The 12,827-nt window shown below is 51.8% G+C and overlaps 1 protein-coding gene across 1 annotated transcript in view; it reads left to right on the forward strand.

Annotated features, from left to right (window-relative positions):
* JPH2 (junctophilin 2) overlaps positions 1 to 12,827 on the forward strand; it is a 34,051-nt gene extending 21,224 nt beyond the window's left edge. Inside the window, exons 3-6 of the mRNA XM_054845855.1 lie at positions 3,815 to 3,933; positions 7,335 to 8,128; positions 9,162 to 9,259; positions 10,313 to 12,827. Coding sequence (XP_054701830.1) covers positions 3,815 to 3,933; positions 7,335 to 8,128; positions 9,162 to 9,242 — 994 coding nt within the window. The 3' untranslated portion in view covers positions 9,243 to 9,259; positions 10,313 to 12,827. The remainder of the gene's footprint in view (positions 1 to 3,814; positions 3,934 to 7,334; positions 8,129 to 9,161; positions 9,260 to 10,312) is intronic.

Below are 12,827 nucleotides of genomic sequence, written 5' to 3' on the forward strand. Positions count from 1 at the left end.
TTCCTTTTTGCAAAAGCTGATTCTGGTTTTTGAGCAGATCTTACCATGGAAGAAATTTTAGCTTTTATATATTTCATTGATTTCATTGGACTAAGAGCAGCCCTGAGGAGGACTTGGGGGTGGTGGTGGATGACAAGCTCAACATGACCCAGCAATGTGCACCTGCAGCCCAGAAAGCCAATGGGGGGTGGTGAGGCCCTGGCACAGGTCGCCCAGAGAGGTTGTGGATGCCCCATCCCTGGAAGTGTTCAAGGCCAGGTTGGATGGGGCTTTGGGCAACCTGGGCTAGTGGAGGGTGTCCCTGCCCATGGCAGGGGGTTGGAACTAGATGGGCTTTAAGGTCCCTTCCAACCCAAACCAAATCTGTGATTTATACCTAAGGTTTGAAGATCACCTTCCTGACTCCCTCAAACCTGCCTGAGCTTTTTTTTTTCATCACTGTGCCTGGCAGACCCCAGCCCAGGGGCTGGGAGAGGCTTTTGTGCTGCCGGGCGTGTGCGCTGACCTCTCCCAGGGTGGCTGGTACTTGTCTCCTGCTTTGCAGCTGGGGCCAAGTTTTGCTCCACGTTGAGCTCCCAGGCACTGCCAGCCGTGCAGATAAATAATAGATTCAGAAATATTCTAGGCAAGTTCGCTGTTATTGTTATGGCTGGGCCCTTTCCTCCAGGCTGTGCTTTGTCACGGTGTTACTAAACCCTCGGTGCAGCATTTTGGAGAGCAGCGAGCAGCAGTGCCTTCCGTTTGTACCCTGGGGATACGCAGCACAGCTGGGGGAGCTGCGGAAGACACACTTAAACCACCGTGCCGTGTCTCCGTAAGCCAGATGTTCATCACCTGGCTGCTGCTGCTGTTATGAGTGATCTCAGCGATGGTGGGACCCAGCACAGGGTGTCAGCATCCCTGTCGGGGGCTGGGCTGCTGCCTGGGGGGGGGACCAGCGCTCCGCCTTGCACCACAGCCTCCCCGGGACACCAGCAGGGCCAACGTGTGGTGCGTCGGGGTGCCAGATTTGGAGCTGCAGCTGCATTGATCTCAGTCCCCCCAAATCAAGTGCTTCTGGACAACTTTGCAAGCAGGGGGACAATAGCAGAGGTCAGGTATGTCCTGCTGAGCTACGGAGCTGGGCAAAGCTGCCGTGCAGCTCGCGCCCCCAGGGCAGTCGGGGATCCCAAAGTCATGCCATTCAGCTTGCTGTCACAGCTCTGTGCGTGGAGCTGCCTCATGGCCTCTCTGGCCTCGCACCCCTCCATGCCCAGGAGAGCTCGTTGCAGAGCCCTGCTAGCCTCGGGGCTTGCAGCGATGGCTCAGCTCAGCCGGCTCAGCTCCCCACCACCCTCAGCAGCCTCGCCGCAACCTCTGCAACCCAGGCTGGGGTCTTCCTGGCATCACCACCTCTCCACCCGCAGGACTCAAGCCCTACGCAGCAGCCAGAGAGCATCCAGCAGCTTCCCTGGAAGAAAGGAAATCTGCAGCAGAAGAGCGTAATTGGGAGCTGCCTTGTCACCTCCAGCACCCCCAGGCTGTTCCCTTGTGTGGGCCCCAGATGCTGGGGGAGAGCCGAGCACGCAGGGGCCATCTGCACCCATTTGGTAACACATCTGCATGAGTCTGGCTCCGTCCTTACTAGCAGAGAGAGCAGACCCCACATCCAGTCCACTTCCAGACTACTTTTCTTGGAAGTCACCTTTAGGAAAGCATCCACCCGCTCGCCAGGAGCTGCTGGGGCTGCTCCCCCAGCTATCCCCAGGCTGGGGATAGCCTCTGCCTGGCTCAGTGAAGGGCTGAAAGGGAGGATTTTATCTCTGTATGGTGAATTCCATTCTCCAAGAGCAGCAGGACAAAGCCAGGGGTCGGAGCACATCCTGCTGGGGTGAAAAGCTGGATCCTCACGCTGCAAACTTCAACCCGGGGCCGGCGCCGGGCAGGCTGTGCTCCCCACGCGCAGCACGCCCAGCCTGCTCTGGTCCCCCAGGCATGGAGAGCACAGAAACATCCCCCTTGGCCCCTGCCAGATTATAGTGGAATTAATCACGCTGATTATATGCTACCAAAAAAGGAGGTGCTTTCTCTGTTCAGAGCTGTCTCAGACCTCCTGCTTGTGAGCAGTGGCTTAAAATTGCTGTTTTCGGCCCCATCATGTCTTGTCTCTGGGTTTTTCAGGAGCTGTAATAATTTTGGTTAAAAAGACCAAGAATGACAGCAATCCCAAGCAGCTCAGCCTGCAGAAAAAGCGGGGAGATAACGTGTGAGTGTGGGCAGGGAGGTGAATCATGGCTCCGGCGGAGCGGGATGTCGTCCCAGGGCGAGACAGGCTGAGCCACAGCAGCTCTGCACCCTCTTCTCTATCGCAGGGCCCTGAACAGCCTTTTCGGCTGCCTGTCAAGTCACACGCTTGCCTGTATGGGTTGGGATTAATGCCCTGTGATGGTTCTTTCCCCGCAGCTATTCAAAATGGTGTGTGCATGTATGTATGTGTGTGTGTATATATGTCTTCTGCCTTCTAAGTGTCTTAGAACAGCATTTCTATCACCTTTTCATTGCATCTGTCAACTATTCAGGCTAACATTAGTCTTGTCTGCATACTGCATCTCAGTTTAATGGGAAAGAATTAATCCTGATTTTGTGACTGACAGTCCAAAAATTCCTCTGGAGCGTTTTCACTGCATCATTCCTCACTTTTTGTCCTAAAACCAGATACCAACCTGAGTCTGAAAAGGGCTCATCAGACACCGTAAGACCACATTAAAGGTTGTAATTTGTAGTGAATTGGTATTTGAGGGCTGCTAACTGCTTATCTAACTGTCCACACAAAAATATGTGGTGTTGCATGTGCAGCCAGTGTACGCTCCATTACGTGCAGCAAGGGAGATATGGGGACCCTCAGCAAACGTGATAGTGAGAGCATGGGGAAAGCAGCTCCACGTAAGCCCCGGGTGGAACAAAGCAGCTGAATATACGGTGCTTTGCCCTCCCTTATTTTTAAGGTGCGATTTTGCTTTTTGAAGTCAGCTCCTTCCCAGACTGTGAGCAGCTGGGCTGCAAAGCCAGCCCTGCTTTTAGCGTAAAGATCACAGGGCCCCGCGCGCGAGGCATGCAAGGAATATGACAGCCAGCCAGCAAAATAACTCTGACAGCCCCCTAGCTCTATGGAGCAAGGAGTGGATGTGCTGGGGAGGAATGGAGAGGACTCGGGGAGCCAAACTGCGAGGGAGGCAATAGCTCTGCCTTTCCTAGCACCGATGAGAGCAGTGTGGGCTGCGGTGAGTAAAGTTGCCCCTTGGACAAGCTTGGAGACCTACAGGAGAAACATTCGGGGTAAAACGTGTCTGGCGTGCTGGGCAGGAACACACTGCCACTGGCGAGGTGCAGCAGCTCAGGGCTGGTGACAGCACAGCCGTGTTCAGCAATCGTGTTATTGTCCCCTTATGCTCTGAAGATGCCTGCGACAATGCTTCAGGCATTCCTCTGAGCTAGGTATCAGTCTTTTGCAGCATGGTGAGAGGCTTGTTTTGCAGCACCTGCTGCCTCGCTGCAGCACAAGAACATGCTCGTGTTTGCAAATACACCTGCCCTGTTTCCTTGTGCGGCTAAGTGCAACCTTCACACCTTAGCCTTGTGCAGCTGTGCCCCCGCTTGTTGAAAATCTGATCTTTTCTCCTTGCGTGCAGGGTTTTTGGGTCGAGTGGACACGCTCTGAGTGCTGTGTTACGCCAGATGGGCTGAATTGATTTTGTTCCTGGACGGGGTCCGCTGCTCGAGCCAGACTGATCTCGGTTCCGATGGTGCTCACTGTCGTCCCCTCTTCTCTCCACAGGACAGCTCACGCCAAAGCCAAGGCTGAAGGGTCTGAGCAGGCAGCTCAGGCAGCTAACAACGAATCGGGCATAGCCAGGATGATGGCCAGGGAGCTCTCCCCAGACTTCTACCAGCCAGGTAAGAAGGATTTTGCAATTTCCTTGGGCAATCTGTTCAAATGCTTCACCTGCTTTATAACTCCACAGGTTGCCCTCCTGTCTACCTTTTGCACAAGTTCAGCCAGCTCCCTGCCCTGGATGTTTTGCTGTCCTCCTTACACCACTGTTTTACCTGCTGGAATATGTTACTGTAGCCTGGAGGAAAAACCCACAGTCCCTCAACTTCCCCTCGTGTTTCTCCACATGCTGAAGCCCTCCCAGCACCACGCAGGGCAGGCAGTGAGCTTAGGTCTATTTGCAGCATTCCTGTAGATATATCCTTCGTGGCTTTTTCCTGGAACGTTGCACATTGACTCACAAGACTCCTGTGGGTCCCCACACTGCACCAGGGTATGATCAGACTCAGCTAATTAGGGGCTATAATATCCCATAAGAAAGTTGCTAATGCAAAATACTACTTCCTGATGCCCTATTTACTTGTTAGCATCGCTGCTGATTATTTGGCTGGGAAAACACTTGGGAGGTTCTTTCTGTGAGACCAAGCACCGAGGATTAGTAGATAGGAAGTGTAATATTAGAAGCAGCATTGTGAATGCCATTACCTTTCCCTGGACCAAGTTAGCTAGAGATATGTTCTTCCTGGAAAGCTTTCCTTTCCAGAGAGGGAAGGTAATAACAGAGCAGAAAACAAGGATCCACGTGCCTACGTTTTTATTTTGTCTTTCTAATTATCCGGCTCTGTTACCTGGAACAAGTGCCCCATGGCTGCTGAGGCAGGATCACAAGGGACCATCACCGTGGCAAAAGTGGGGGTAGGAGCCAAAGGTTGACTCTGGCTCAGCCAGACCTGCCCCCTGCTCCTGCTCTGATTTCGGTGCCTCCGGGTCTCTGGTCACCCCAGCACAGGGCACGCGGTGGGACAGGGGAAGAGCTCACACCCCGCGCTTGGCCAGGGAGAGTCATGCTGACAGATTTGCCAAAATTCCCTGTACTCCCACCTTGCCCTGCACCTACTAGCTGGGAAGATGCCGTGCTGGAGGGCTGCCCGTTCCTCCCCACAGCCCAGCGAGGCCCGTTGGAGCTGGCTTTGAGTGGGGAACCACCACAGTGCCTGGGCATGGGTGTGAGCCAGCACGTGGCACTTCATTTAACAATAGCTAAACGTCGCTTGATCCTGACATAAGCCCCCCAGCTGCCACTCACCGCTCCACGTTCACCCATTGCACACTGGGGTATTTATAGCTCAGAGGCGAATTCCTGATGGGAGGTTTTTGACATCTAGCTAGATTATTTTTTCCACCCATGGCAATTGAATGAGACAATTGAAACGGTCTCTGCAAAATGCCTGCAGCAGCCTGGCCTCCACTCCTGGCTCCTCAGTCCTCGCGCTGCTTTCACGTAGGGCTTAGCTTGGGTCCTGGCCTCTCTCAATGGCCTTGTGAGCTGCTGACGCATGTTCTTCTTCTATGATTCTCTTAAATCTCTAAATTCACTAAGTGCACAACAAGAGGAAATGTCTCTTCTTGCACAGCTGCACTGACAAAAGTCCACCCTTGGATTTTGCTAGGACTCGGAGCTGCTGGCCGCACAGCCGGGAGAGCCCAGCAGTGTTCAGCAGCTGCATTTCCCCTGCCTGCCCTGGGTTTGGCACAGGGCAATCCTGCTCAGCAAGCCTCACCTCTCTAACAAGTATTTAGCCCTGGGTTTTACTTAGGATATTAACTCTAATAGCTTAGAGGAGGGGGGTATAAGCCAAAGCCCTTGCTGAAACATTGTGCTGGGAGGTGAAGGTGGGGTGGGGAGGTGAGGAGGATTGGAGCTGTGCGGTACCCGCCAGGCAGTTAGGTTTTTCTGGTGTGAGTTATTCAGGAGGAGGAGAAAGCAGCGGGAGAGAGCAAGGAGCCTGGAGCTGCAGGCAGCCTATTTTGAGGAGTCTGAACAACTGTTGAAATGGCTTCCAAATAATCCACTTGCAGCCAGAAATAAATGGCCCTGAATGGGTCACCTGCTGATTGACAGGAGCGTGCAGGCAGGGCAGAGCAGCTAAAATCAGTGCCCTCTTTCTCCCCACTGCCCCCTCCGAGCCGAGACTTTGCCTCTGTGGGCAGGAGGTAGCAGCGTGCAAATCACACTGCTGATTTATTAGAGGGAAAGAAGAGCACCAGTCCCAATTTCCCGACCAGGGTCAGTCTGCATTAGTCCTCAGGGTGGAGGAGACGAGGAGAGGAACCGTGAGGTAGCTGGGGACAGTGCAGCTCCAGGGTCTGTGCCGGTCAGGAGCACCGGGCAAGCCCTGTATGTCTGCACCCCTCAGCATCGCTTGAATTCAGCAGAATGAGGCCAAAGCCACTTTCAAAAGCAGGTCATTTGCTTTCAAAGAAGCTGCTTTGCAACCTCACGCTGCCCATAAGGAGCATGTTGTTGTTGTTGTTGTCACTTGCTATGAGCGTCGCGGTGATGTGTGGAGACCCCTGTCCCAGCGCAGGTCCCAGCGTGCAGAACACTGTGCAGGGTTGTTATTCCAAAAGATACTCCCAGTTGTTCAGTGATGGATTTTGCTCAGCCAGCTGCTCAGCACGATGGGTATCTTCAGTGTCGGACTCTAGCTGACTTTCCCAGACCCTATCTGGGCTGTGATTTGCTTTGCAAGCACAGCCTAGGGTTAGCAAGAAGTAAAGATTTAATGATAGGTGAATAATTGAAGCGAGGGCAATGTTGCTAAGAGCTGACAAGTCAGCGTGGGAGATGAGGTGAGAATGAAAGCCAAAGACCTGAGTCACCTCGTGTGACGGTGCCAGGTGATTTTGCTGCTGTTGTGGGGCTCAGTGCAGAGAGGAGGGCTGTGATACTGCCAGCCCTGCCCCGCACGAGAAATGTGTTTTTCCCATCATGAGGGATGACAAGTAGATCAGTTGAGGATCCCTGCCTTTCCTGGGGAGACTGGGCATGCCCTGTATCACTTGTGAGGTTGTCATGCTATTAGACACCAAAGAAGCCACATGGAAGAGTTTCCCAGCCATTAAAAAAAAAAAAAAAAAAAAGCTTGGATGAGAGCTTGATTCTCTTTAGACCCAGGAGAGCCCATCTGTGTGACCACAAAAAGCTGGGTTGCAGATTTTCACTGCTGGCACCCTAACCTGGAGCTCCTCGCCTGCTCCTTTGGCGCTTCCCAGCTGGACAGCACAGGGTGGGGCTCAGAGCCTCCAGCTGCTCCTGGAGAAATCCCTTCTGGAAACAGGCTCTGATTTGGGAGCAGCCCCTCTCCCAGCCCCAGTGGCTTGAGCCCCAACCCTCTTGCAGTTGTCCCCAAACCCGTCGAGGCTGGGGACATGGCTGTCAAAGGCACGATGGCGGCATGGAGCTGGGGCAGCCTGCCGTCCCTCCTGGGGCAGCTCCTCGCATGAACCCCTCTCTCCGCAGGCCCCGAGTACCAGAAGCGGAAGCTGCTGCAGGAGATCATGGAGAACGCAGAGCACGCTGTCAACATGGAGGAGGAAGTGCCGCGGCTGGAGGGTGCCCCACCACCTCCCACACCCCCCGAGAGCCCTCAGCTCCACGAGCAGGACGAGGCCCGCCGCCGCGCCAGCCCAGCCCCCAGCCCTGCCGCCACCCCCCCCGAGGCCAAGAGGGCCAAGGCGGCTCCCCGCCAGGATGGAGCCCTCCGTCCAGGCAGCTGGGCTGAGGCGGGCAGCCGGGCGGGCGGCAGCAGCCCCGCGCCCCCCGAGGGTGAGGGCCGGCCGGCCTCGCGGGGCCGGGGGCGTCCGGCCGAGCAGATGGAGATTGGGCCACTGCAGAGAATGGCACGTGAGCCCGACGTCGAGCTCTTCAAGGGCTACCACAGCTACGCCGTCCGGACCTCCCCGGTCTCCCCCACCGAGGACTATGAGGAGGAGCCGCTCACCGAGCCCGAGCTGCCCTCCCCTGAGCCCCGGGGGGACCCCCAGCGCCGGGGGGGCACCCCCGCCCTGCTGCAGGAGCGGGAGGAGAAGCCGGCGGCCAGGCCAGAGGCCAAGCTGGAGCCGCCCCGGGCCACGGAGCCAAAGCAGCGCCCCAGCCCCGAGCGCAGGGCCACGGGCCGGGCTGAGCCGGCTGCCGACAAGAAGACTGAGGCCAGGGCGCCGGGGCGGACGGAGCCCAAGGTGGGGGCCAAGCGGGGCCTGGTCCCAGTGGCGGCAGCAGCGGCAGCAACGCAGGAGGCAGAGGAGTGCGAAGAGGTGACGTCGGGGCAGCCCAGGAGGCACCCCTGGGAGCCGTTTTTGCTTTTTTGGTTTTAGTTTATTTTTCCCCAGGAGGTCAGAAAGGGCCCAGAGGGATGCCGAGCCCATGGCCTCAGGGCTGCAGCGGGCACCCAGCGGTGCCCGGAGGCCCTTTTTGGGATCCCAAGGTCTGCTGGCATTCACAACCCTGATTTTAACTTCCTCCCTGCACGAGGGCAGATATGCTTTCAGACCTATTTCAGTCCCTATTTCAAAATTTGAGGAAAACAGGCATCTTCTGATTAATTTCTTACACTTTTCTCCCCTTCTTTTCTCACCCCTTTACCAGCCAACATGGATCTGGAAAGTTGGGGGGGAAATGTAGGACAGGGAAGAAAAAGCTGAGTGGGGTTTCTTTGTTAGCTGTTACTTTTACTTTTTTGCAGTAGGGCACCTCATGAGCTGAACTGTGATATCGAATCACCAGCTGATTTTCCAGGTTTAAAATATCGTCATGGAAATTCAATTTTGTTGTTAGCAAATACAGCTGTAAACCCAGACATTTTATTAGCCCACTGCTTCTCATCTTGCAGCCCTTTGGACATGAATGATTCCAATGCGACTTTAGAAAAGCACAGTTTGGAAATATTTTGGTCTGAAATTAGAGCAATCTCATTTGGCTGCATTTGTTTGTCTTAAAAATGGCAACTTTACAAACATGGGCAACGTGGGTGGAGAAAGGAGTTGGGAGGAGCAGCTTGCCATGGGCTTAGCAGTTGGTGTGCCTGTGGTTGGGGTGTCCTTTAATCTGATTTAGCCTCAGAAGATGCCTGATTTAGCCTCATTAGAAGGAGTTTGCAGGGAAGAAATAGGAATAAGGATTGATAGATATTTCACTAGTTTGAAATGCAGGTTGGTTGTTAAGTGCCAGATTCATGTGTGTCAGGAGTGGGTGATGCTGGTATTTTTCAATAGTGGAATCATGCTGTATCTGTCTCATTGCCTGGAGCTGTGGTGTATAATACTCTGTTTTGGGTTTTTTTTCCTTCAGGGACCTAACACAATCGTGATCTGCATGGTCATCTTACTGAACATTGGTCTGGCCATCCTATTTGTACATTTTTTGACATGACGTGCCCCTTGGACAAGGTAAGAAGACAATGGGGTTTTATCCTCACTGTGGATGTTTAGGGTTGACTAGCTTTACTGCCAATGTAAGTCATTCACAGATGGATGCCCTGGTGATGAAGATGCATGGGCATTTATTCAACAGATGCAATTACCTTGCATTGAGTGTTGAGATTCTCAGTTACCCCTTGTCTGTTCTAAATTTGTGGAGTAATTTCAGTGAATAGTTCTTGAGTCTATTCATAAAATGATTTCCTCAAAGTTAAAAAAACGAACTGTGTTGATCAGATGCAATCCCACAGCATAGTTTTGCTTTCTCAGTTAGATGGACATGATTCATGGACTGGGACTTCCAGTGCAAGAATGTGTGATCTTAAATTTGAAATTTGTTTTCTGCAAGAAACACTTTCAATTTGTTGTTCCGTGGCCACTGCTGCCAGGTGACTTGCGCATTGCAATGTTTCTCGTCACTCAGCCCAGCAGGAGGCAGGAACACAAAGAGAATGCGAAACTGAAATTTGCAGCTCTAATTGCTAGCTCTAATTTGCATTGCTAATGGAAGCTCTAATTACTAGCTCTGCCACTGTTACATAGTTATGTTACTAAAGGTACATATGAGCTGTGTATCTGACTGAGGTTAAACTGAAGCTCGCTCAGGTCTTCCACTTGAATTGGGATGAGGGTTTGCATTTGGATTTGGTGGCAATAAAATCTTGTGAGGTTTTTTGTGCCTGTGGGGTTCCTGCACACAGGAATGCATCATGGATTTGCACAAGATTTCTGTTGCCTTGGGCTCAAATATTGGGAAAAAAAAAACCAACATCAAGGCTGAACCTGACCTTTGGGCCTCACATGAACAGAATGTGAGAGGCACCTCCCAAGCCCCTGTGGGGGTATCGGGCTGCCTTCCCGGGGCTTTCTGGGGGATAAAACTGCTCTGCTGGGCACTGCTTTCTGTGGTTTTACTAGTCCCCACGTGTCCTGCACAGGTGAAAGCCTTGCAGACAGCCGTGATTACATGTCAGTCGTGTTTTGCTCACCCTTGACTCTCCCATTCCTCTGTGTCTGGGACAGGCGTTGCTGCTGATGGAGACCACAGACCTTGGCGGGGATTAAATCTTAGCTACCTGGAAACACCAAAGAGGAGGACTTGAGATCCCAAGGTTGCACTGCAAACATCAACCTTAAACAAAAGCTCCTGAAGATCAGTTCAGTCTCCCTGCTGCCAGGCTGTGGCTGGCCTCTGCAATCTACCAAGGAAAAGCCAGGGTTTCTGCAATTCAGCCTCCTTCTCTTCTTTGTATAAAATAGCAGTTGCCTTAAATTGTTCTCACCAAAGCCATCAACTGTCCTGTCATGGCAGGGATGAGGGATTTATCTGCAGTTGTAGGAAAACAAGTGATAAGGTCTCATGTGCGCACACTGATGTGTTTTGTAACTCCCTTGGTTGACTCAGTGTGAGAGATTTCCCAAAGAACATCACCCATGGCATGAAGATGAAGCAACACACAACAATCAAAATGACTCATGAGAGCCGTGCCACGGCTAGGGGTGGACAATGTCACCCTCCATGCTTGGAAGTCATCCAAAGGGACGAACAAAAAGTCTTTCCTTTCCCCATCGTTTTCAACGTATGGAGGACTGAGAGGGGGAGCAAGTTGAAATTGGGCTTGTTGAAGTGTAACCAGAGTCCTGCCCATGCCTGCCGATGCGCCACAGACGGGGGCTGTGGGGTGGGGTGCGAGGGACTGGCTGATCTGAGGCTGTTGGTGTGTGTGTGGGTAGTGCTGCAGGTGGAGATGGTGCCTGTTTCGGGACCAGGCGCCGTCTGAGTGCTCTCCTGCCACCGGCAGTGCTCTGCACAGAAATGTCTTGCAGTGGGAGACTTCCCATTGTAACGGGAAAGGAAATAGGTGTGCTGAATTTGTCCCTTTACCCCTTTTTTCTATGAAAATGTTGCAAGTTACAAGGAAAAGGAGGAACTTAATGTAAAATACTTCTGTATGCCCGCGGGTTCTTCCCCTTGGCGCGCTGGGCTGCAGGGGGGGCTCCTGGGCTCTCTCATTGCAACAGAGTGAACAGACTTTCCAGCCGGAGGATGCAGGCTGGCTGTTATGGGAGAGGTTATGGTATTCCTGAAAGAAAAAAAGGTGCAGAGACCCGAGTGACTCCAGTGTATTTGGGTGTTAAGCTCAAAAATATGCAACAGCCAGACTTTCAGCCGTGGTAGAGTACAGTGGGGCAATTCTAGCTGTTGTTCTTGTGTGTGAGGCTTAGAGGCCTGGGCGATTTGCACCGATTCTTCCCAAAGCTGCGCCAGAGAGTGACCTTTGGAAGGAGATGTTTCCACCATGATCTGCTCTGATCCTTAGCGGTGCAAGTTTAGAACGTCGGCACAGATGAAGTTACAGTTTAGTGTGAGGCTGAGTGCTTGGACATGTTTCTTCCTTCTTTTAGGAGCAATATGTATTTTCTATCCCATTTTAAGATAACCAGAAATGTTACTTATAGTCGGTTGTGCACCTCTGTGTATCCTGAAGTCCCGCAGCACAGGACTGGGTGGGAAAACCTGAGGGACTGGAAAGAATGGGGAAGTGATGTTAAGGAAAAAAACAGATGCCCAGTCTGCTCCAAAGGTCAATCTGAAAGGATTTCAGAGATGGGGTGGCAGACAGGCAGGGGTTTACACTGACTGGAGACACAGGGCAAAACCTGCCTAATTTATCTGCTCTAATTATGGCATAAGAAAGTGAGAATAATTCAGTACTTTTCTTTGTGAACCAAGTTTATTTTTTAACCTTATTCAGCTCAGGAACGTTGCCACAGTAGCAAATACGTGGTGTTAACTGTGGGAGAAGTGAATGTGATCCCTTCCTAAAAGCCATGTGGCTGTACCAGTCCTGAGAAAGCTGTGCAGCATCATCTACACTTCCACAGAGCATAGTTTAGTAGCAATTTGCTTCTTTTTTTTTTCTTAAGTATAAATGTATTGCAAACCCCAGGCTCTGCTGCCTTTGACGTTTTATCTCCATTTGCTGGCACTCACTTGCCAGGTCTGCAGTTTTGATATGCCAACTGCTTTTATTAACTACCGAGACAATTTCCGTTGAGAGACCTGAGGGGCTTTTATTTATCACTAAGCACAAAAATGGATCTTTTTCAACAGTGTTAAGGTAATCTTCCCCCCCACCCCAATTTTTTATGCATGTGATATGCACTCGGTAATGTGCTTTCCTCCTAGTAACCTTCTGAGAAAAGTAGGTAGATTTGCTTTTATGTGGTGTATAAATATATCCATATTGTGCTGAGATATGGATATGTATATACATATATATATAGCCCCTTAGGGATTTCGTTTTCTTAGATGCAAAATAACAGATTTACCTCAAACTGCATGCTTTCAAAACTGACTAGGATATTGTGTTATACTTTTCAGGTCTTACAAAGATGCAGATACATTTCACTCTTCACACAAAAATACCTTCATCACAGATTTTGCAAGCTGTTTACGACAATCTGTGTACTACTGTCCGCAGTTTTCTGTCGGTTGTTCTGCTGGATTACGTGCAATAATAAACAGTTATCTGCT

This window comes from Grus americana, chromosome 17 (assembly GCF_028858705.1).
Source record: "Grus americana isolate bGruAme1 chromosome 17, bGruAme1.mat, whole genome shotgun sequence".
In the NCBI taxonomy this organism is placed as follows: Eukaryota; Metazoa; Chordata; class Aves; order Gruiformes; family Gruidae; genus Grus; species Grus americana.